We start from the raw sequence: 24,935 nt of genomic DNA on the forward strand, positions 1-24,935 counted from the left end.
AACATAGCATAAAAGAATTATAAAATGCAAAATAAAATAAATATCTATAGGTCCATACTGTTATAAAAAAATTGAATACATAAATAATGGGGGGAGAAATAACAGCTCTTCCTTACAAGAGAATTCCAATTAATAAATGTATGAAGAAGGAAATAGAAAGTCTTCATTAGGCAAACACCAGAGTAGTAATTGTTGTAGATAAAATCCACTGATAGACACTAAAATCAATAAGCAAAAGCTTAAGGAAACACACTATTTGCATGGTCTCAAAGCATCTCCCCCCAGAGAAAGATAGTAACTTTACAGTGAAGAAATCTTCAAAAACTTAGAAATCATGTTCATGCCATTTTAGTGGAAAGTCTATTAAAAGATAGTTTTGGTTAGTTCCATTGAGTATAAGGACAAATGATATTAAACAGTGTGTCACTGAATTTGTACTAGTGTTTCCTTAATGCTGCCTTTTGTGAACTTACTAAGTTTCCCCAGGCTAAATGAATATGTGTATTATATGACTTTTAAATTTTTTCTTAGTCTTCCACTTTAGTGTCTTCTCTGGAGGCAGAACTTTCTGAAGTTAAACTACAAATTCATATTGTGGAACAGGAAAACCTCCTTCTCAAAGATGAACTGGAGAAAATGAAACAAGTAAGATCGTGTGTTGCTTAGGTGGGGACAGAAGGTATGGGGGGGCTCATAGAATAATATGCACCTGATGGTCTGACTTTTCTAGCCACCAAATGTCCTTTTTACTGAGTCCTGTTAACTAGCTTATTACTTAGTAAAGTTGAGGGCTTGCAGTACAAGTCTATTTATAAGGGCTCCTATTGCTAATTCTCTAAATGTTGTTCTAGTTATGTAACTTACATGTTGTAGACTGACATTCTGTTACTATAAATGAACCATAACCACTTCAGTTTAAGAAATTTGGGCTTTCCTGGTGGCGCAGTGGTTGAGAGTCCGCCTGCTGATGCAGGGGACACGGGTTCATGCCCCGGTCCGGGAAGATCCCACATGCCGCAGAGCGGCTGGGCCCGTGAGCCATGGCCGCTGAGCCTGCACGGCCTGTACTCCGCAACGGGAGAGGCCACAGCAGTGAGAGGCCCGCGTACAGCAGAAAAAAAAAAAAAAGGAAATTTGTTGCTCTACCTTCTCCCGGCCAGGTGTTAAATAATATAAATTTGTCTAAAAAGATGGTGACTTTCTTACTCATAACTTTAATAACTATTCACCCAGATTTGTGAGACACAGGTGAAGCTGGTCCCTCACCATCCCTTTTTCTCATAGTGAGTTTGAGGCATCTATCTTGGGCAGAAGAGTAGATTCTAGAACATTATCAGGGATGCAGTCTCACCTATGAATTTGGCTTTAAGAAGCACATTTCAAAGTTTCAAACAAAGACCTAATTTTAAGTATAAAAGAGGGTTCACCTTAATAAATTCTGAATGTTGTCCAATTTTATTCTTTATTCTGAATTTTTCAATGAGCACATGAATCCCTCAGTTTGAGCAATCCTGATTTTCACTAGGAGAATTTAGTTTTTCCATTTTATTTATTTGCTTCACCAAAGGATTACTTTAATATTATGATATCCTTAGATTATAAAATTCTCTTATACCTATTCAGCCTATGAGCATAAAGGTGTCCTTCTCTGAATGCTGAGTCTGTACAACTGAGTGTGTTATGTTCATGTTGATTCCTAATTGACACCTGTAAGTCTTGATTTCCTAATAGGATTATAAGACTCTCAGGGAATTTGTATCTCTTACAGTGCTTAATACAGTACTGGTACCCGGTAGGTGCTTTATAAGAACTTTTTCAAGCCAGATGCTGCTATGCAAAGTTTATCTGTTCTGCCATAGCAGAAGCTGTCTGTCCATATAAACGTTCCAGAAGTTAAAAGGCTCTTCTGTGGTGTATAAGTATTCCAGAGCTGTTATTACTAAATTCATCCTAATTAACTTGGGCATACTTTTCTCCTTTATCATTTTCTGTCTGTTGTTCAACCTTTCAGATGATAATGGTGGATTCCAAATCCATAGCATGGGAAATGTATGCTTTGTGATTTTGCCAAGCTAGGGATCAGAAGAAAAGGAGCCGAGTTGGGAGTAAAATAGTACGATGAGGACATCATTTGGCACATTTTTATTGCATATTTTTTTGAAGCATTGATGTAAATAGTGAGATGGAAAAACAGTGAGCCCTTTTGCTTTTGGTGGGCAGTTGTTCAAGGCACCTGGACTCTTGGATCACAAGGGTTAAGGTGGTGTCAGCCCATTGTTGCTTCCACACAGCTTGGACCTAGAAAGCCTGTGCTGCTCTGTATGACATAATAATTTCTTGTTCACAAAACATTTTTATTTGTATTATCTGTTGCATTGAAAAGAAACACGAATAGCATCAGCAGTAGTCACATACCAGTCTGTAGACACCCAAAATGGTACCAGGCTTTGTGAGGGTCTGGGGATGGGGTAGTGAGCAAAGGAAAAAAGGCCTTTGTTAACCAATGCCCAGGTTCTTTACACTTTCCTTCATCCTCCTGACTTGTTTGGATTTGTAAATTATGCTGGATTTGTTGCCAGTTGAAGACAAGATTCAATCCTTAAAGTCCATGTTGTCATACTATTCCTAAAGCTAAATGTAAAAGAACTTCAGGTAAAAAGTTGAAAGATGGCCGTAAAATCATAATGACAATAAATAATTGAAAATTGAAAGCCAAGTGAAGTAGAGGGAAATTGAAAACATATGAACTATGGGAAGGGTTAAGAAGTGTAAGAAACAATCAGTCTCCTTAAAGCAGTGGTTGTGGGGAGGTGGAAATTGCTCCCCCACCCCAAGACGTTTAGCAATGTCTGGGGACATTTTGGGGTTTCACACCCAGTGTATGGGGAGGCAGGCTGTGCTACTGGAATCTAGCAGGTAACACCAGAGATGCTGCTAACCACCCTACAGTGCATAGGACAGTCTCCCACAGCAAGGAATTACCTGCCCCAAAATGTCAGTAGTGCTAAGGCTGATGATGAAAAGGAACAAAAAGTTTTCCGTTTGTCTTGATGCCATAAAGTGCAGAGGACGAAGCCCGTGTGTACATACCAGCAACCTTTTTCTTAGCAAGTCAGTTTAGGCATCTTCCAAAGGGAAGGGTATGCAGAACGTGCTGAAAAACACTGCTTGATTTATCTTTAAACTTGCCCTTGGGACTTCCCTGGTGGTCCAGCGATGAAAGACTTCGTGCTCCCAATGCAGGGGGCCCGGGTTCGATCCCTGGTCAGGGAACTAGATCCTACATGCCGCAGCTAAGACCCGGCACAGCCAAATAAATAAATAAATATTTAAAAAAAAAAAAACTTCCCCTTTTGTTGGTTGATACATTGTACTTGGTTGATGCCAATTCCATAGTCTTGATTGAAAAAGATTGGTTTTTTTGTTAAAAAACATGGGGAAAATGTTTTGTGCTATATGTACACAAGTTAAATTCATGACAGAATGGAAGTATGTTATTTATTTTATCCTGAAGGTAAAACAGAAAGCTAGGACCATTACTTAATGTCTGGTTGATTTTGTCCAAGCAGACATTTCAGCAGTCAGTTGAAGAATAGAGAGAAGCCAGCAGGGAACATTTTGTTAAAGTTAATTATAGTCCCCTAGAGTTTATATGTCCTGGGAAATATCTACAGATAGGGAAACAGCAGCAGCCATGAAAATGTCCTGTTTATAAATACATCTTTTTAAATACAACCATGAGACGTGATGGGTGGGCTTGTTTATCTCTTACAGCTGCACAGATGTCCCAATCTCTCTGACTTCCAGCAAAAAATTTCTAGTATTCTAAGCCACAATGAAAAACTGCTGAAAGAAAAGGAAGCTCTAAGTGAAGAATTAAATAGCTGTGTTGATAAGGTAGTAAAAATAAGACTTTTTTACCATCATTGGACAGTGTGTACCATAATGAGCATTTCTCTAACACCAGTGGCACGTGGGGGGCTACATGTTAGCCTAAAAGTCTCCTAGAACAGCATTTTGTGACCTTAGAGCTCCTGAAGCCATGATTTTTTTTCTTTTATTGAAGTATAGTTGATTTACAATATTGTGTTAGTTTCAGGTGCATAGCAGTGATTCGGTTATACGTGTATGTGTGTGTATGTACTGCTTTTTTCCCATTCTTTTCCATTATAGATTATTACAAGATACGGAATATAATTTCCTGTGCTATACAGTCAATCCTTGTTTATTTTAGATATGGTAGTGTATATCTGTTAATCGCATACTCCTAATTTATCCCTCCCTCCTCCTCCTCTTTTGGTAACCATAAGTGTGTTTTCTATGTCTGTGAGTCTGTTTCTGTTTTGTAAATAGTTCATTTGTACCATTTGTTACATTCCAGATATAAGTGATATCATGTAATATTTGTCTTTCTCTGTCTAACTGACTTCTCTTAGTATGATAACCTCTAGGTCCACATTATTTCATTCTTTTTTATGGCTGAGTAATATTCCATTGTAGGAAGGAACACTTAGGTTCCTTCCATGTCTTGGCTGTTGTAAATAGTGCCGCTATTAACATTGGGGTGCATATATCTTTTTTAATTAGAGTTTTTGTCTTTTCTGGATATATGCCCAGAAGTGGGATTGCAGGATCATATGGTAACTCTATTTTTAGTTTTTTAAGGAAGCTCCATACTGTTCTCCATAGTGTCTGCACCAATTTACATTCTCACCACAGTGAAGGAGGGTTCCCCTTTCTCCACACCCTCTCCAGCATTTATTATTTGTAGACTTTTTGATGATGGCCATTCTGACTGGTATGAGGTAATCCCTCACTGTAGTTTTGACTTGCATTTCTCTAATTACTAACAATATTGAGCATCTTTTCATGTGCCTGTTGGCCATCTGTATGTCTTCTTTGAAGAAATGTTTGTTGAGGTTTTCTGCCCATTTTTTGATTTGGTTGTTTAGTGTTTTTGTTTTTTTGTTTTGTTTTGATATTTAGTTGTATGAGTTGTTTGTATATTTTGAAAATTAATCCCTTGTTGGTCACATCGTTTCTGCATGTTTTCTCCCAGTCTTAAAGTTGTCCTTTTGTTTTGTTGATGGTTTCCCTTGCTGTGCAAAAGCTTTTAAGTTTAATTAGGTCCCATTTGTTTATTTTTGCTTTTATTTCTTTTGCCTTGGGAGACTGACCTAAGAAAATATTGCTACGATTTATGTCAGAGAATGTTTTGCCTATTTTCTCTTCTAGGAGTTTTATGGTGTCATGTCTTATATATACGTCTTTAAGCCATTTTGAGTTTATTTTTGTGTATGGTGTGAGGGAGTATTCTAACTTCATTGTTTTACATGTAGCTGTCCAGCTTTCCCAATGCTGCTTATTGAAACACTCTTTTTTCTCCATTATATATTCTTGCCTCCTTTGTCCAAGATTAAATGACTGTAGGTGTGTGGGTTTATTTCTGGACTCTCTATTCTGTTACATTGATCCATATGTCTGTTTTTGTGCCATTACCATACTGTTTTCATTACTGTAGCTTTGTAGTATTGTCTGAAGTCTGGAAGGGTTATGCCTCTAGCTTTGTTCATTTTTCTCAAGGTTGCTTTGGCAATTTTGGGTCTTTTGTGGTTCTATATAAATTTTAGGATTATTTGTTCCCGTTCTGTGAAAAATGTCATTTGATAGGGATCACATTAAATCTGTAGATTGCTGAAGCCATGATTTTAACAGGAGTCTAGATTAGTTGTTTAATAAATATTAAGTACGGTAATATAAAGTTTGTCTTATTTTAATAAGTAACTATGCTACTTAATATTTATTATTTAAATACATCACTATTCTACTTATATATAATATAAATAATATAAATATTATGTATTTAATAATCTGAAATCCATTACATAGACACTTTTTTTTTCTACTGTATTTTCCCTAGCAAATCCAAAAACACTGCCGTTGTGCCACCTGCCTTAATAGGCATTCCATATTTTCCTATTATGGCACACTCTTGGGATTTCTAATTGCCTTCCAGCCCACCACGTCTCACCCAAAAACATGAGGCAATGAGAAGGAAAAATTAAAATCCCCAAAGAGAAGAGACTCCTCAAAATTAAAGGTACAAAGGGAGTCAAGGAAATGTCTCTCTTTTACCTTGTCTTGATCCCCTTTGTAGAGAGATGGTACTTGATCTTTTCAGTATAAGTGAAGGCATGTGAAATGAAGCTAGACATGTTTGTAGAAATGCTGTTACCTCTTTTCTTTCCCTGAATCAGTTGGCAAAATCAAGTCTTTTAGAGCACAGAATTGCTACTATGAAGCAAGAACAGAAGTCTTGGGAACACCAGAGCGAAAGCTTGAAATCACAGCTAGTGGCTTCACAGGAAAAGGTATGTGGACAATTCTTATTTCATCTGCACAGTTAATATTTTCCTATATCTCCCAACAGAACTCCAAGTGGAAAGAATGTTCCAGGTGGATGTGGTCTAAGAGGGCTCAGAATGATTCAATTTAACTAATATTTGACACCTTACAGTATAGTAAAATAATTTGAACAGTGTTTCTCCCAAAGTTCATTATTATGAAATAATCTTAAGATTATCTCATCATTATGAGATTATTTATTTATGAAAGCTTGAGAATAGTGTGTAAAAATGACTGCTTATTTCTAATTTAGAATTAGGATTTCTAAGGCAGGTTCATGCCCTATTATAGTTAAAGCTCTCTATTAACATTCTGTTTACCAATTTAAATTTTTTAAAATTGAAATATATATGAGCTGTTAGCATGGAGTAGGGTTCTACAAAGTATGTTTTTATTTTCATCTAAGAGGTCCTTTACAAACCAACATCACAGTCTAAAACGTAATTTCTACGAAGTTCAGTAAAATCATCTGTCGTGATGCCTGTTGGTATTCCTTGGTTCTGTAAGATATCACTTGGTAATATACCAGATGACTATACCAGCAATACCTTGCTCTAGGCGTAGTTCATTATTGTCCTAAATATAGCTTAACATCCTGTAAAGATACATAATATCCTAGATTTGCACTGAGCAACTGAAAAGACCTGGATATAGTAAGTAGAAGCAGAAGGGACCTTGGAGTTCTCTTGTCTTAGCTCATTCATACATGGACATGCTATAGGTGAGACCATGAGGATTTGTCGCAGTGTATGACTGTTCTCATGATGCAGGTTCAGAATTTAGAAGACACCCTGCAGAATGTAAACCTGCAAATGTCCCGAATTAAATCTGATCTACGAGTGACTCAGCAGGAAAAGGAGGCTTTAAAACAAGAAGTGATGTCTCTACACAAGCAACTTCAGAATGCTGGTGACGAGGTAATTTCTTTTCTTCTTTATTGAGATCTAACTTTATACAGTAAAGTGCATAAATTTTAACTCTATAACTTGATTGTTTTTATACACATATATGTATGTATATGTAAATATACACAGTTATAGGTAAAATATGTATGTATGTTTGTCTTTGTGTAACCACCACCTAGCTCAAAATAAAGAACATTTCCAGCACCCAGGAGGCTCTCTTGTGTCCCCTTCAGTTGATAACCTCAAGGGAACCACCATAGGTTAGGGATGCTTGTTTCTGAACCTCATATAAATGGAACTATAGTGACAAGGTAATTGTGCAAGTCAGAAGACCATGGCTGAGTTGTTTTGTAGTAATAAAAACATTTTGATGTTGTAGAAAGTAAGTCTCGTTTTAATATATCACAATGCTGTTTCACCTATGTGCAAATAAATTAAGAACAATGTATGTATGTCAGTCTTGGGTAGATGTTAAGACTTTGTCCTACCATAAAAGTAGGCACTAAATTCAGCTACTTTATCTCTTGGTGATACTTTTTTTTAAACTGTGTTTTTTTAAAAAAACATAATAGTTGCTTCCATTTTTAAAAAATTACTTCTGGGCTGAAAATTTTTTCAAAATGAGATTGTACCTTTTTTTTTTTTTCCTTTTCACGTTTTGGCTTAAAAGGCAAAACGTGAAAAAGAAAAAACCCTAACCCTAACCCTTTTTTTACCTTTAAAAAAAATTCTTTTAAAGCATTTTTCAGGATCCAAAAAAATCACCGTGGTAGCTTAAAGCATATTCCTGAGTTCAGGCCTCAATTATGTGGATGATACGTGCTTTGGATTCTAAAAAAGGATATGATTGCATATGTGAAAATGAAAGTAGAGTTTAGCAAGGGAAAGCTTTCAAGTTAGCAGTGCATTTCAGAGTTCTCTGTGTTCTCTGTTAACCAAAAGAATAGTTATTTGGGTTCAAAGCATAACTTCATAAGAATGAGGTCATTTTTAAGGTCCCCAGTCTCTATGCGCTTGGGTCCTATATGGAACTGGGACTTGCCCTACAATCATCTTTGCTATTAGATTTGACGGGACTATTTTGCCAAAGATCATTTTAAACAGAGAGTTTCCAAACCTTTTTTTTTTAAATCAACATTCAAGAATATTGTTTTACTTATATCTAGATATACATGTGCTCACTCTCATTAGAAGATGCTCAAAAAAGAAATCAGCTTGTTTTTAAGGCTTAACTCTACAATTCTCTCTTAAGAACTGGGCCCCAGAAATAGGCACCCATCCATCAGGATTCCATAACCAACAGCAAAGGCTGTCCTGGGACAAGTTGGATCACCTGATGAATGAGGAACAACAGCTGCTTTGGCAAGAGAATGAGAGACTCCAAACTGTGGTACAGAACACCAAAGCGGAACTCATACACTCCCGGGAGAAGGTAACTTGAAAAGTTGTACATGGTGGCATATGTTTGTAAATGAATGTTTGATACAGTGATTCTAGGGTATGGATTTGAGTATTCTGGTGTGGCAGACTTATTTTAAGAATGTATAATTGATCATTTACTTGCAATATAATTTTATCATGCTGTGTTTATATAATATTTTTCATTTTGTATAAGCAGTTCTCAATTAAAATCTGTGATCTTATGAATGGAAATTATGTTAACCATATATTCCTCATTCAAATAGGCTAGCCGCCAAGACTGGTAGTATAAAAATGGCAAAACTAAACTCAGTTCTTGTTGGCCTAACTTCTTGTAAGAGAAAAGGTGCCCCTTTTAAAAGACAGCATTTCAAGGCTAGAATGGTCTTTAAAGATCATCTTTTTCATCACTAAGCTGATGTTTAAATTCTTTACCTCTGCTAAGTAGTTGACCAACTATGTTTAGCCTATGCTTAAATACCTCTTTTGAGGAGGAACTCTCTTAGGAGTCACAGATATTCATTTAGAACACCTACCATGTGCCAGAAACTCTGCTATCACTGAAGTTGCAGTGTTGAACAGACTAAACATGGTTGCTGTCCTCGTGGAACTTAGTTGATGTAAATGCATTGTTTCAGGCGTGAACAGTCCAATACAAAGTCAATGGGACTGTCACCCCCTTCACTCCTAAAAGTTATGCTCATGTCAGAGCAAAGGTGCCTACAGACTATGTTTTTTTGGCAGCCACGTCACACTATTGACTCCCAGTTGTTTGGCTGAGCCAGGAGTCCCTTTGTCCTTCTCTGATCCTCAGTGTTGCATCAGACTAAAAATAGATTTACCTAGAAAGGATCTTTTGAAATCCAAAAATGTAATAAGCTTCAAGAATTGGCAGACTTGACTGGAAAAAGTTTTCTTAATACAACAAAGCCCAAGCACCGAATACAAACGTTCCTTATGTTCGCTTTTTGTTTTTCCTGGCTGGGTGGTTATATTAGCATTTCTTCCTCTTATACTGGTTCTTGTTAGGTCCGTCAACTGGAATCCAACCTTCTTCCTCCTAAGCTCCAAAAACATCTAAACTCATCAGGTACTGTGAAGCCCACAGAGCAGGAAAAGGTGAGCTTAAAGAGAGAGTGTGAACAGTTTCAAAAGGAACGATCTCCTGCTAATAGGAAGGTGAGTTTTTGAGAGTTAATACCAAGTGGCTGTGTTCTGACTATGATGCATCCCTAAGTGTATGTTTCTTCCCCTGCATGCTTCCAGGAAATGATTACAATGGCATATTTTGGTTCTTCCTTATATCTATGCTTTTGTAATCTTGTCAAAACAGTATCATGGTTCTTTTTGATTGAGTGACCGCTAGAAAGGAGCAATTTAAGTTTTTATAAAGAAGATGGTTAATTATCTTCATTAGTATCATAAGCTTCTATAAGCCTGAATATTAGGAACATCTTAATATGGTCTGTATTAGTTAACTATTGCTGTGTAATAAATTAAAACAACAAACATTTATTGTCTCAGTTTCTGTGGGTCAGGGATTTGGAAGCAACTTAACTGAGTGGTTTTGGCTTAGGGTCTTTCCTGAGACTGCAGTCCAGATATCAGCTGAGACTGCATTTATCTGAAGGCTTCACTGGTACTAGAGAATCCATTCCAGATGTATTCATATAACTGTTAGGAGGAGGCTTCTGTTCTTTGCTAGCTGATTGCCAGAGGCTCAGCTCCTCACCACCTGGGCCTTTTCTCAGGCTGTGGCAATGAATGATCTAAGAGAGAGAGGCCCCAAAAGACCAAGATGGAAGCTGTAGTAGTTTTATTTGCTAATCCCAGAAGTCCCATACAATCATTTCTGCTGTATTCTATTGGTCACACAGACTAATCCTGGTGTAGTGAGGAGGGGACAAGGCAAGGGTTTGAATACCAGAAGACAGGGATCACTGGGCACCCTCTTGGAGGCTGGCTACTACGTGGTTAAACCTCTGTAGCATGACTCAGTTTGTTTTCTATTCTTGGTTCCATGAAGTTAGAGTTCTAGGCCAGTGTTAGCGTGGGAGTTCTTGTTGTTACTTGTTTTCCTTTCTTTTTCTAAACTAAACTCAGAGTTTTCACTACAGGCACACCTTGGAGATATTCTGGGTTCAGTTCCAGACCACCACAATAAAGTGAGTCACACAAATTTTTTGGTTTCCCAGTGCCTATAAAATTGTTTCCACTATATTGTAGTCTGTTAAGTGTGCAATAGCATTATGTCTAAAAAAACAATGTACATATTTTAATTGAAAAATATTTATTGCTAAAAATGCTAATAACCATCGTCTTCAGCAAGTTGTAGTAGTAACATTGAAGATCACTAATCACAGATGACCATAACAAATATAGTAATAAAAAAGTTTGAAATATTGTGAGAATTATGAAAATGTGACAGAGACACAAAGTGAGCAAATGCTATTGGAAAAATGGCACCAATAGACTTGCTCGACACAGGGTTACCACAGACCTTCAATTTGTAAAAAACTCCGTATCTGTGAAGCACAATAAAAGCGAAGTGCAATAAAACAAGGTATGCCTGTATTACCTTCCTCTTCTGAAAATTATGGTTTGTTTAAAAATCTGGAAAGAATGATGAACAGTCATTTCCTTTTGTTATAAATATTTCAAAAAAATTTTTTTAAGTTTGTGAAAGTTACAACCATTGGCAGTAAAGAGACTGGTTGTGCTCTAAAGCTGAAATGTCATTTAAGTTTAGGTACATTCAAGTAAACTTTTCAGAAAGACATTGGGTTTCATCTAGCTGCTTACCAAAGGAAAAGTCTAATGATAGGTTTTAAAATAACAGTGAATTTAAATGTACTTAGAAAGATTACACTTAATTCCATTTAACAATTCTTGCTACCCTCCTCAGTTTTTTTTTTTTTTTTTTGCGGTACGCGGACCTCTCACTGTTGTGGCCTCTCCCGTTGCGGAGCACAGGCTCCGGACACGCAGGCTCAGCGGCCACGGCTCACGGGCCCAGCCGCTCCACGGCATGTGGGATCTTCCCGGACCGGGGCACGAACCCGTGTCCCCTGCATCGGCAGGCGGACTCTCAACCACTGCGCCACCAGGGAAGCCCCCTCCTCAGTTCTTTTTGATAGAAACAAAAATCAGCACTCTAGAACAGTGTCATATGTTTTCTACTTAGCAATATTCTGAGTCCCAGTGTCCTCTAGCTCATTAGATTCTCATAAGATTCTGTAATAAAGAGAATTCCAAAAAAGGATACTCATAAAAACCTTCAAATTTCTTCTTTAAAATTGAGAAAGGAGTTAAATCAGGTTTTATGTATTCTCAGTTCTCAACCTTTAAACTTTGCCTTAAGACATGTTTTTCCCTACTGCAGATCCATAGTAGAGGATCATGAAATCAATCTAGTTAAATAGCAGCATTTTAAGTTATTAAATTATACTAGAAAATATCAGAGTGCATGGCTCATGGTAAGGATAATTTCATGAAATTTTTCTCTTAGTGATATATGCTTATAACTGATTACGTATATATATTCATACACACACACACACATATGTGGGTGTGGGTGTTTGTACTGGGTTGCAAGAGAAAATGTGCTTCTTACAGTGAGTGGCATTGAAGTTTGAAAGCTACCTGCCTTTGGAATCTGTTCTATGTGAGGAGTGGTGATTAAAACTAGACTACCTAAATATAATCAGTACACTGAATTATATTGTTTGTTGTTTTCCCTTGATGAATGAACTCAGTTTTCTTCCAAGAGTTGAGATTTGTGACTAGCGTAAATTCGTCAAAATAAAGTAGAGCAACTCAAGTGTTTTGTTTTTGGTTTTAAGGGAGTTTTTTGTTTTTTAACAGGTTAGTCAGATGAATTCCCTTGAACGAGAATTAGAAACAATTCATTTGGAAAATGAAGGCCTGAAAAAGAAACAAGTAAAACTGGATGAGCAGCTAATGGAGGTAAGTTTTTAAGCAAATGGCCTTAGCTATGAAGAATATTTTAATCCATGAATGAGCCATTTGTTGAGAGAGACTAGCATAGCATTAAATTCCTATTATGAAAACAGTGAAAATCTAAGTACATTGCCAAGCTGGATTCTTTGGTCTGTCTTACCAAGTTTGATAGATATTTTTGCTAATTATACAGCCATAGGAATATATACTGCTTCACAGAGGATGGAATAATGTTGACTATCCTAAAATGCAAGGACCTGTACCTCAACAAATACAAGTGGCAGGGACTCTGTTCAGTACTGACCAAGAGGCTCAGAGCTCTCTCGCCATTGCTGTGGTTTGAACAGTTTCCTGATACCTCCCACAGTGTAGTGTTTTATAGATGTGATTGCTCTGTAACAACCTGCTCAGTTGGGAAATGCATGCAGGGAATTTAAGAGCATTAGCATTTAGAGGTTTAATTTTCAAGGGCTGCTGTTGTTCATTACTATATTTGTAACTCAGCACTGCCTTGGGAGAGGTACATCTGATAAATATAAAAGTGGATTTGTAAAACCTGTCAGCTTGGCCATTGAGTTTCCAGTCTAATAGATTGCTTTCTGAATACCAAGCACAATTATAGGATGTAAAACAACTTATGTAAAATCCTCCTTAATAAGTAAAAATTTCATTAAGATACTTTGCTTTGGGTAATGAAAATATTAATTAATCCAACATTTAATGACCTGTAAAGTTTATATAAGGTATAGAGGCCTGGGTAGAAAATGTCTTTCTGTGCTCTTAAAAAGTACTATGTATACAAATATTTTTAAGCCAGAATTATAGGAAGGAAGAGAGATATGTAAATATTTTCTTTCATGAAGCTGGATACATGCAAAGGTAAATTTCAGTAGATGCTCGGTTTTTATATATGAAATATGGGCAAACATATCACATTGACATTTAAATGACCGCTAAGGTTTCTGTCAATTTTATGTTCTCTGATTTATCCACTAATAGGGAGATTAGTGAAACTATAAAGAGTGAAATCCAAACCATTTTTTATTTCTCTGACAGCGTATAATAAATGTGTTTAAAACCTTGGGCTGCAGGCTGTGTTTCGATGTAGATATGCTTTTCTGATGAAATAATTATATACTCTAATGAATAAGATATCTGAAGCTAAGCGTGACATGTCTGGTACCTGATTGAAAAGTAACAGGGTATACTTAATCACTGTCAGATTCTCTCCAAATGCTCTGTCAACAGGCCAGTTCTTCTCCCACCATTCTCTCTGGCCTCAGAAGCCCCCTTCTCTCCCAATCCTACGTTACATGATTAATCATCATAAGCAATTTCCCCTCATTACTCTTCTCCCTGATCTAGTAGTAAATATTTGCTAATGGATGAGGGAAATTGAGTGTTCCTGGCCCTGGAGCTGGAAAAAGAAAAAGCATGAATTTTTAATTGGAACACTGAAAAGAACATCTCATACACTATTCTAATTAAAGTTTCATTAGAAATAAGACTGAGCTATGAACTCTGTACAGACATATAAATTCGATTCTTCAGCAGCTTTATTAAATGTAACTCACACACTACACAATTCATCCATTTAAAGTGTCTAATTCAGTGGTTTGGGTATATTACGTTATTTTAAAAATTGTGCTAAGCATATCGATAGATAGATATAAATGGTTAAAATGACAAATTTTGTTAAGTGGCATTCGGTGGCATTAATTACTTTCACAATGTTCTACAACCATCACCACTGCTTCCAAAACTTTTTCATCACCCCAGACAGGAACACTAACCATTCGCCAGTAACACTCCATTCCACCTTCCCACCAGACCTGTAAATTGGATTTTTATTTATGTTATGATATCTATAGATTAGGCCAAATTTGAGGATGAACAGTGGTTTTCACACCATCTTTTGTGCCCACCTGACCTGAGGCATAGGTACATGCCTCTCACTCTGGCATTGATTCTCATCGGGTTTGGGGGAGAGGCAGTAAGTAGGCAGGGAGATGTTCCTACATCAGAATCTTTGGGATCAAGAAATTTAGGGAAAGCTTTCTAGGTGATTCAATCTGATGTATGCACCCCCTTGGGGGAAGGGGTTTCTCCTCATCCCTATATGCCAGTTTGAAAGTCACTGATGTAACATAATACATAGCCCTACCCCAGGGTAATTAAAGATCCCAAATCACTAGACAAGAATATGGAAGAATCTGCCTCCCACTCCAGGGTTTTTTCCAACTGTATGAAGCAGGGTTCTATAAGCAATTCATTTTGATCACTCAAAAACAGGGTTATAGACTATTAGCAATTCTTAAAGTCTGTTGTGTACCTCTTAGCCAACAGTTCAGACACTTGAACAACAAAAATGTTTTATAGTTTATATTCTGCATCTCCACATGGCAAGGTGTTTAACATCAGGTCCATTCCATAGTGGACTTGAAATCTTCTGAATTATTATATTGGGATGGGTGGAGGTAAAGGTAGCAAGCTCGTAAACCAACCAGATTGCAATAGATGAGGAAGTGGCTGCAGAATTAGAGCTGTGAGACATTTTAATATCTGTAAAATTTATATACAGAGAAATGTAAATGTTGGTTCTAAGTTCCTACTGACTAGAGCACATGTGGTCAGGTATATAATATACCCAATTTGTACTGTTCTTTCTCTTTACAACTCATATTTTCTTCCTCTTTGTATAACTCCTTAATTCTCTTTTGTTTTTGTTTTATCTGTGGCTAACCTGTACCTAGAACTCTGTGGTTGGAACTAGCAGAGAAGGGTGCAGTTCTCTGCCTGAGATAGTGTGTGAAGGTAGAACATTCTTTCAATGAATTTCATGGCATGGAGACATCTCATTAAACTCCTTGTTCATGTAATCATTTCTGCCACTATGACAGTTAATAAATACTTAAGGTAAGAGCCAATATTCATTTTCATTTTGCTTTAATTTTGGAATATATCTGTTTACATTTACATCAGGATTTTCCTTAGTATTTGAAGACGTGTGTGAAGAAAATCATCCCACTGATATAAAATCAGGGGATCATAATTCTCCATATTCTTTATTCTTAAAAATAAAGTGGTGGGTTTTCTAAATCTATAACTAGAAATATTTCAAAATGGGTAACACCCCACCTCAGAAATTTAGATTTAAGGAAATGGATAGTGGCTCTGAAGTTTCATGATAACATTTAATTATAGATGTGTCTTAGAGGGCCTTTTTCCCTTCTCACATGCCTGGGGATGCTTCTTCTTGAGCTTAGTACTTGGTCATATTTGTTGCATGTCTTCCATTGAGCTCTGTGTCTGCTGAATGTGTTGACAGATGTGAAGTGGCATGCTTCACTAGCCAAATGCAGTGCCTTCTCCTTTCCCTCGCCCCAACTTTGATTGGCTTGCGATACACATACCATTTCCTCACTGTCTTGAATAAATACTTTCATTCCATGTACTTCAATTCCCAGATGTTCTGGGGTATCACCTTATGCCCCGGAATTGCCTGTGTGATAAACTAAGATAGGTTAAAATAATTTGAGATGCAAGATGAGAATCTTGAAAACAAATTGCTAACTTGGAAAAAATGTAGTCATTGAACATTCACTCTTAAGAATCTTTATGAGTGGTAAGTGGCAAAACTCTAAAGCATAACCTCATTCTCCCCTTTGCCTATTCCAACCATTTTTTTTTAAAAAAAAAGAGGGATAATTAAATGTTCTAGTGTAAGAAGAAAAAAGGAGAATTCAGACATATGTACATCATGTACCTCATGTCTTATAGTCACTTAAGAATGAGGAAGTACAGTTTAAGTCTAAAACTTTTAAGGCCTGCTTATGCATTAAATGTATTATCTCCTAAGCAAAATGATTCTTTATTCTTACTCAGGATCATGTGCTGCCTGTTTTCAAGTTACCAGTGAGTCTGAGAGGCCATTAATGAATTCATAGACTTCATTACTCTCTGCTTGCCACTTTCAAGGGCAACTCTCTGATTGAAGGCACTGCAGCTGACCAGGGCTTTGCCCTTATCCTCTAGATGCAGCACCTGAGGTCCACTGTGATGCTTAGCCCATCCCCTCATGCTTGGGATCTGCAGCTGCTCCAGCAGCAAGCCTGTCCAATGGTTCCCAGGGAGCAATTTCTGCAGCTTCAATATCAGCTGCTACAGCCAGAAAGGATAAACCAGTGCCTGCAGGAGGAACTTGAAAACAGGACTTCTGAAATCAACACACCACAGGTATGAGGATCTTTTTCTAATAGTAAACTCAGATCACCTAATTTAATTTTACCTGCTTATTTGAAAGTTATACCAGTTCACATGTGGGGATGAAGAACCTAAATCTTTTGTCAGGCAGTTACACCTTACCTGAATTACAAATCCACAGAACTGCAGTGCTGTTTTGGTTTTGGTTTTTTGCAGTGCTGCTTTTGAGCTCTCAGCTTCTAAGCTAGGTAATTAAGTGTTCTGGGTCTCCTTTGCACATTTGTAATCGATGATGAAGTCTCAGCATCACTTGAGCATATTGCACAATTGACCTAACATTCTTGTCTAATGCCAAAGATATTACAGAATTCAAGTGCAACTCTAGGATATGTATTACTAACAAAGCATCCTGGGTTTTCTTGTACCAGAGGAGTATAGCCTGCTGAGTTCCATGGAATTCACAAATGGGCACTTTTCTCAACTAATAAAGTAAAATGTGTCATCAGTGACTTTTTTAGTTGACATAGTTCATTTAACTTATTTTTTTAATGATCTAGTTTGAAAAACTCTATTTTTAAGAAAATAAAGATCTTCTTCCTCTTCCCTTTGAATTAGCATTATCCCAGCTCACTACCAGACACAATCTTATATTACCTAGGTTTTCAAATAGTTATTTCTCTTTAGTGCTTCATTCATGATTCTCCTCTTTCAGAAGTCTCTTGACTCTTTGGTCTTGCCCATTTATTCAGAATTAGGAATAAAATTAAAACTACTCCTTAGTTTGTAGAATTCTAAATTAGTTTGTTCTAGTTTGGATGCTCTTCTTCTGTTTTCAAATACCTTACTTTTCAGTTGACGTTTGACAAGGAATTTCCCACCTCTCTTTCTGTAATCCCCTCACCCTGGCTTTGCAAAGTCACATTAGCACCATAATTATACATTGTAACAACTTGGTTTTCTTCTCCTACTAGTATATATCTGTGCTTTTGCATGATGTACTTCTGTCATCTATTCTTTCTAACAGAGGCTTAAAAATCCATGTTTTTGGAAGCTTCCTACACTCAATTTCCAAATACTAAAATTTAATTCCAGAATTAAAATTGTGATGGTGGGTGTTGGACAGATGCTTCAACTCTTCATTAAAAACTGAGTGACCTCAGTTTTTAATGGACATTTAAACCAAATGATTAGACTAAGATCCTACTCATTGCTCTTTCATATACACTATTTTCAAAACATGCTCTTCCCAACCCACCCACCAGTGTTTAATCCTTTTACTTCAATTATTTGAGGATTAGATAGACAAAATTTAAGACTTTTGTACTTAAAAAAAAAGAAAGAAAGAAAGAATTTCTCCAGATGGCAGGGTGGACTGCTTATTGCTCTCACTAGAATGCCATGGCAGGCTCTCCTGTTTCTGGTAACTAAGCTGACACTAATTTTAAGAATATAGAAAGCTATTAGAATCTGCACGTTGTCTGTGTGTGTGGAGTGATGTGATTTCTTCTGCCTTGTGTTGCTTTGCTTGCATATGTAGTATTGATGTTTGCTTTTAAAAATTGTTTGCATTATAAATGTGTGAATTTAGACTCCCCCAAAAAACATAATCTTGACATCAGGGTGAAGTGTACCACTTGCCTTCTTTCTCTAGGCCTTGCTACCGGAGCAGCGAGCAGTGCATGCAGATTCCTACAGAAGGATTGGGCACCTGTGAACACTGGGCTGTTATTGCTGGCATTTCTTACCATGGCAGATACTCAAATGCACACACCCACACACACCACACAAACAGAGACATAAGCTGAGAAATGTTTTGGAATCAAGTGCTCTTTTAAGTTTATTATTATTATTGTTGTTGTTAAGCCTTTGCAGTATTATGTTTCCTATTTATGTAGAAATGACAGATTTTGTGAATCAAATTCACAAATTTCAGCTTGTTACACGTAATTATTTATACGATTTAAAGAGTGTGGACTTGAGATTCTTGAAAGGATGTATTCTATATATTTTCTCATTCCATATGTTGTAACTATTTTTAACAAAAGGTACTACTTTTATATGTGAAATTTGAAGAAAATCAGGGTTATTTATACTGTTTTATATAAGATGTATAATACTTTTTTGACAGGAAAAAGGAAATTTTTGATGAAATAAAATAAATTTTAAATATATGACTGCTTTTGTTTTTCCTCTTTCCCCACTCTTTTGCCATGCCCCGTGTTCTTTGAATTAATTATCTGGGGTTTTTTTTGGTTTGCTTAGCTTTTTTTTTTTCTTTTAAGGCAAGTGGAAATCTGGCATTTTCCATTTATGTTTGAACTTTAAAAAGCCATTATAACTTTTAAAATATAGGATTTTAGATGTTCTTAAGACCTGGTTTCTTGAAATTTTGCATTACTCTTTTGCCTACTACAATTTTTCTCTTCAAATTAGTCTTATGGCTTAGTTGTTTCTTTTATGCTTGAATAAATGTTATTATTTAATATCCAAACACATGTTGGCTTTCCACTCACATTTGGTCATTCTTTTTGTGCTTTTTAAAGGACACCTTTTTGGGAATATTTTTTTATTTTTTTATTTTATTTTATTTTATTTTTTTTTTGCGGTACGCGGGCCTCTCACTGTTGTGGCCTCTCCCATTGCGGAGCACAGGCTCTGGACGCACAGGCTCAGTGGCCATGGCTCACGGGCCCAGCCGCTCCATGGCATGTGGGATCTTCCCGGACTGGGGCGCGAACCCGTGTCCCCTGCATCGGCAGGCGGACTCTCAACCACTGCACCACCAGGGAAGCCCCGGGAATATTTTTAAGGACAGGTTATGCCATCAGCCATTAATACCTGAGTCTTGCTTAAACATTTGAAGAACCTTTTAAAATCTGAAATTCTTTTTTTTTTTTTTGGTACGCGGGCCTCTCACTGCTGCGGCTTCTCCCGTTGCGGAGCACAGGCTCCAGACGCGCAGGCTCAGCGGCCATGGCTCACGGGCCCAGCCGCTCTGCGGCATGTGGGATCTTCCCGGACTGGGGCACGAACCCGTGTCCCCTGCATCAGCAGGCGGACTCGCAACCAGTGCGCTACCAGGGAAGCCCTGAAATTCTTTACGTGAACATTTTGGTGGACTGGGAGAAAGGGCCGTCAGTTGCACTCTAAATCTTGTTCCAGGTCACTCTGCGCTCCAAAACCCACACACTCCTTAATCCATCACTGTTGTATGAGGAGAGAAGGAGAAGCCAGGGTCCTTTTTCTGCCCTATTGTTTTGTCTAGGAGTTTTTTTATGGGGAGATTTTCAGTTTTAAATCTGTTCTAATGATAAACCCATCCTCCAATTCAGATATGTGCTTCACATTGACAGGTCAAATTAGGAAACCAATAACCAGAATAACTAGCAGGAAGAGGCTATTAGAAACACTAACACCCTCACAGTAATCAGCCATTTCAAAGGAAAAACAGACACATATTGCAAGCTAATTGGAAATGTTAGGTGATCCTAAATAAACTCAGTTTTTGATTATTTTGTTGTTGAGATGCCCACAGTATTGCAAAGACCCAAATCACAGATGAAAGGTTGAGAACCATCTTTTAATTTACTTTGGATACCTATTTTACTATAATAAGTACACACAGATCTTAAATTATGGGTTTTAAGAATTTTGCTTTATCTCAGGGGAAGATGGTAACACAGGTAAGATTCTTCTTTTGTCTTTGATTCTTTCTCTAATAGGGTTACTTTTCTAACATGTGCAACCCATGCAGTGTTCAGAGCTCCCATTTCATCAGAAATCCACCCTTCCTGTTCAAAGGCAAACATTTGCTGTCCTTTCTCTAGGCATTTTATGGGGAAAATTAACTATTAGTGCTTTTGTGTGGCATGATTTTCAAATGATAATACAAATTTTTTTCTTTCCTTCAGGGAAACCAGGAACACCTGGTAACTGTCATGGAGGAACGAATGATGGAAGTTGAACAAAAATTGAAACTGGTGAAAAGGCTTCTTCAGGAGAAAGTGAATCAGCTCAAAGAACAAGTGAGCCTCCCAGGTCATCTCTACCCACCCACCTCATATTCAACTTTAACTCCAATTTTACATTCCTCTATTGCTATTAACTTGTTAACTTTTGTTGTCTAATAAAAGCAAATTCTATTATAAATGTTTAGAAGAATTTAGGAGTCACTCTTTCCCATATCACTTCAAAAATATGAATTCTGTATTCTACATTGTTTTTTTCCAAAGTTCTTTTGAGTCATATGTTTGTCTACAATTTAAAAAATGTATATTTGCTAGCAGTGACTCTCATGGACCTAAAGCATTTCTAATGAGGTTCAATTTAAATTGAAATTTTATAGATTTTTTTTTCCCCAGAGAGGAAATATTCCTATTTAAATAAAAAGAAATTTTATATTGGTAAAAAATTGGGGGATAATAAGTATAACTTTAGCTTTCCTGTTTGCAACAGCTATGACAGCCTCAAAAACAACCTTATGGCTATAGCCAGACCCCAAAAGGTTGTGTTTTGAATTAGAATCTGGACTCTTGAATTCAGGACCACTAGTTAGCCTGATCCTTTTTTCCTGCTGGTGGCAGGTGTGGCCTCAGTGCTTAGAAATTATTTGTGCATCCACTGAAGAGACATACAAGAAGGACTACTTTCTAGGAAAGTTTTATAACTTCTCTGGAATCTGAGATTGAGACAAACTGTGGCGGGAGTGGGAAGGTGGAAATTGCCCAACCTGGTTTTTCAGATATATAAAATCCAAGAAGAAGAATTCCAAGGGAAAGTCTAAATGCAGAGGTAGACAGGAACTTTCCTCAGCCCTATATCTTGATACACAAAATGGAGAGAAAGACCTGTATTTACATTTATTGATTCAATCCTTTAATCCTTTATTCAACACATAGTTACTACATGCCAGGTTCTGTTCTAAGCACTAGAAATACAGCAATGAACAAAACAAAATCCTGCCTATATGGAGTGTAGTTCACTTACTACAGCTACTAGTCTAGTTCACAGTACCAAGCATTTGGCCAGACAGCAGTTTCAAAAATAAAGAAAATGGGTAACACGGGGTGTGGTCATCTACAAACACTAGCATTAACTGTTCATCCTGTCCTGGGAGAAGAAAAAGAAATGAGAGATAGGGAAGAGCAGACAGTAGAGGGTCTTAGTGCTAAGCCACAGAGTTTGAATTTCATTCGGTAGTAGATAAGAGTCATCAGAGTGTTTTTTAATGGCAGGAAAGGAGGAAAGTTTGTATAAAAACAGTTCGATAGAAAGTATGTTAGTATTATGTTAAACTTGCCAGTCGCTTAGGTTCTGGGCTTCAGTGTGATAGTCTTTATCATTGCCCTTTGAAATGCTATTATGTAAATTAATTAACCACTCCTTAGTTTTCTTTACTCCCTTAAACCTTTATACTTGTAGATGCCCTGCCTGAAACTGGGTGTAAAATGAGGAGTTAAAGGTATAATGAGGGAAAGGAGATTATAAGATATTAACTAACAGGAGCAATAATAAAATTATCCTAATGCTGCTGACAAGTTTTCCTGCCCTAACCAAGACTGTATATTCTAACAATAAAGATTAGAATATCTCTTCTAGACAAGGTTTTATACAGAGGGAGAGTTAAGGAAAAGTAACCGCCAAATCTTCTCTCTTTATTTTAAAATTTGGCTCATGTATTATAACAGTCAGTAGGTTGTATGTGGTTATGAATGGGAAACTCAAGCACCTATTGTTAATAACAGTTAAACACAGTTCACACCCTCAGAAATTTAAGTTATAAAAGTATTTTGGTATTTTTAGAGAATGAATAAAGAAATAATACCTAATTTATTAGGTTGAAAAATACCTTCATTTTCGAGCCCTCAAATATCAATTTGTTCTTTTTATTAGTGACTTCTACAAACATATTATGCAGAGAAACAGCTTGGAATAAGTGGATTTGCTCTACTTGTATCCCTGGTGCCAGGTCTGATGTTAAAGCTGTATTGTAAAATGAAAGAATATAATTGATAGAAGCCATTTGCCTTTATAAACAACTGTCCTATGTCAGATCTTAAATTTAAGAGAATTACAGAAATGGAGTCAAGATGTTTCTGGTTCTGTTTCTAGCTCTGCAAGAATACTAAAGCAGATGAGATGGTGAAGGATTTGTATGTGGAAAATGCCCAGTTGTTGAAAGCTCTGGAAATAACTGAACAGCGACAAAAAACAGCAGAGAAGAAAAATTACCTCCTAGAGGAGAAGATTGCCAGCCTCAGTAATATAGTCAGGAATCTGACACCAGCACCATTGACTTCTACACCTCCCTTAAGGTCATAGCCAAGCCAAAGGATAAACACTCATAGTTGTGCACTTTACTGAAATGGATGGAGCATTTCAGTATGTTCTCTCAACCGTTGTTTTTTGTGGGGTTTTCTTGGGTTTTTTTTTAAACTTTAATGGCTTAAAGTTAAGCCTAACGTAAAACTTCCAGCAACAGAATTAAAATCTCCATTCATTGTAATTAGTTTTTCTAAATAGACTATAATGGAAGTTGCAAACAAATACATATTTCACTGTTTGAATTATTCCCAAGCTTTGAATTTTTAAAAATATTCTAATAGCCATCAAGAAGGTGATACAAAAACAACTCAAGAATCTTAAAACCCCAGTTTTGAATGAATTTTTTTAAATTACTATTATGTATAAGTTTATATGTAAATTGCAGATATTTAAAAGTTGAGAAATTATTAGCTGGCTGTTTTGATCTTTATTTTATAACCAAATGTACATCTTCTCATACATTTACATATGAAAAAGTCATTCCGTTTCTAATAGTTCTGGTTTTTTGAATTAATTGTTAGACTTTCTGTTTGGTAAGAGAAGCTGGTATTAATACCACTGAGGTCAGAAATGCCAGAGTCCATAGAACTCTACCTTCTAACACCTATGACAGTATTACCACTCTTTATGTATTACAGATCTAAAACTCATTTACTCAACTGCACTGTTAACTAATGTTAAAACTTTACCTTCTTTAAACAGTCTTTTTCTTTTTTTTTTTTCCTTCTTAGAAGTTTCATTTGGGAGCTTGTCTTCTAAGAAATGGATAAAGCCACATTCTTAAAGCGTTTGAACTATAGGGTAAGCACTGAACAAACTGCTTTGGAGTAAACAGCTACTCCTAGAAGAGAGAGAAGTAAACCATGTGGGTTTTTCTCTCTCTAAAGTCTTGGATTTCATGAACTTATATTTGGGGTTGCCTCAAGAACTCAGGGAACAATACTTTAAGACGTCTTCCTGAAATACTGTAGGGCCTCGTTAAGAATTTGAAATGTATAAACCATGTGACCTTATTTATTTGTCATATATTTAGAGCCATAGTGGGATTTTTATTTCTACATTTTTAGTGAATTTAATTTTCTGGAAAAAGGCCTTGATTTTAGAGTTAAAAACCTCTTCTAACATATGGAAGAGTTACTGTTTGCTTGTTTGTTTAATATAGGTCAAAATTTCCATGCTTCCTATTCCTCTGCACCTCAAATCTGATCATAAGAATTTCTTACTGTGATAAGCATTCGCATGCCATCTGAGGTAAAGGAGTGCCAAATAGGATTTTTCCATTCAGTCTCAAGACTAGAACATTATAGAACAGTAAACATTTTGAATAACTTTTTTCCCCAGGTAAAATCTCTGCTTCTAGCCTACTTCAGCCAGGAGTTGGTTGGTAAAGAACTTACTATGTGGGACACAAACAGAGCTCATCACAGCCACCTACAGAGCTCATCACAGCCACCTATTTGTTTTTGTGGAAGAGTAATTAGATCAGAAAAATTCACTTTGATAAATTCCAGGAAAGCCAAGCCCATCAATTTATAAGAGGTATCACAGGAAAATCAAACACTGCCTTATGGGCAGGAAAAAAAGATGAAGCAAACTGCTTAAGAAGCCACGTCAGAAACTCAATATCAACAAAATAATTTGCATTAAGGAACTTTAGAGTTCCTTGGGCCTAACCATATACTATTAGTCCTACCTGCCAACACAGGAGTCCTTGCTACA

The 24,935-nt window shown here is 36.7% G+C and overlaps 1 protein-coding gene across 1 annotated transcript in view; it reads left to right on the plus strand.

Moving 5' to 3' along the window:
- The window catches only part of NIN (ninein), a 102,400-nt gene extending 78,011 nt beyond the window's left edge, over nucleotides 1-24,389 (plus strand). The window contains exons 23-34 of the mRNA XM_060142723.1: nucleotides 532-645; nucleotides 3,775-3,897; nucleotides 6,258-6,371; nucleotides 7,176-7,322; nucleotides 8,563-8,742; nucleotides 9,759-9,908; nucleotides 10,847-10,894; nucleotides 12,594-12,695; nucleotides 16,725-16,925; nucleotides 20,804-20,917; nucleotides 23,004-23,206; nucleotides 23,948-24,389. Coding sequence (XP_059998706.1) covers nucleotides 532-645; nucleotides 3,775-3,897; nucleotides 6,258-6,371; nucleotides 7,176-7,322; nucleotides 8,563-8,742; nucleotides 9,759-9,908; nucleotides 10,847-10,894; nucleotides 12,594-12,695; nucleotides 16,725-16,925; nucleotides 20,804-20,917; nucleotides 23,004-23,206; nucleotides 23,948-23,975 — 1,524 coding nt within the window. The 3' untranslated portion in view covers nucleotides 23,976-24,389. The remainder of the gene's footprint in view (nucleotides 1-531; nucleotides 646-3,774; nucleotides 3,898-6,257; nucleotides 6,372-7,175; nucleotides 7,323-8,562; nucleotides 8,743-9,758; nucleotides 9,909-10,846; nucleotides 10,895-12,593; nucleotides 12,696-16,724; nucleotides 16,926-20,803; nucleotides 20,918-23,003; nucleotides 23,207-23,947) is intronic.
- Nucleotides 24,390-24,935: the final 546 nt, after the last annotated feature.

This window comes from Lagenorhynchus albirostris, chromosome 1, assembly GCF_949774975.1.
Source record: "Lagenorhynchus albirostris chromosome 1, mLagAlb1.1, whole genome shotgun sequence".
NCBI classification, from domain to species: domain Eukaryota; kingdom Metazoa; phylum Chordata; class Mammalia; order Artiodactyla; family Delphinidae; genus Lagenorhynchus; species Lagenorhynchus albirostris.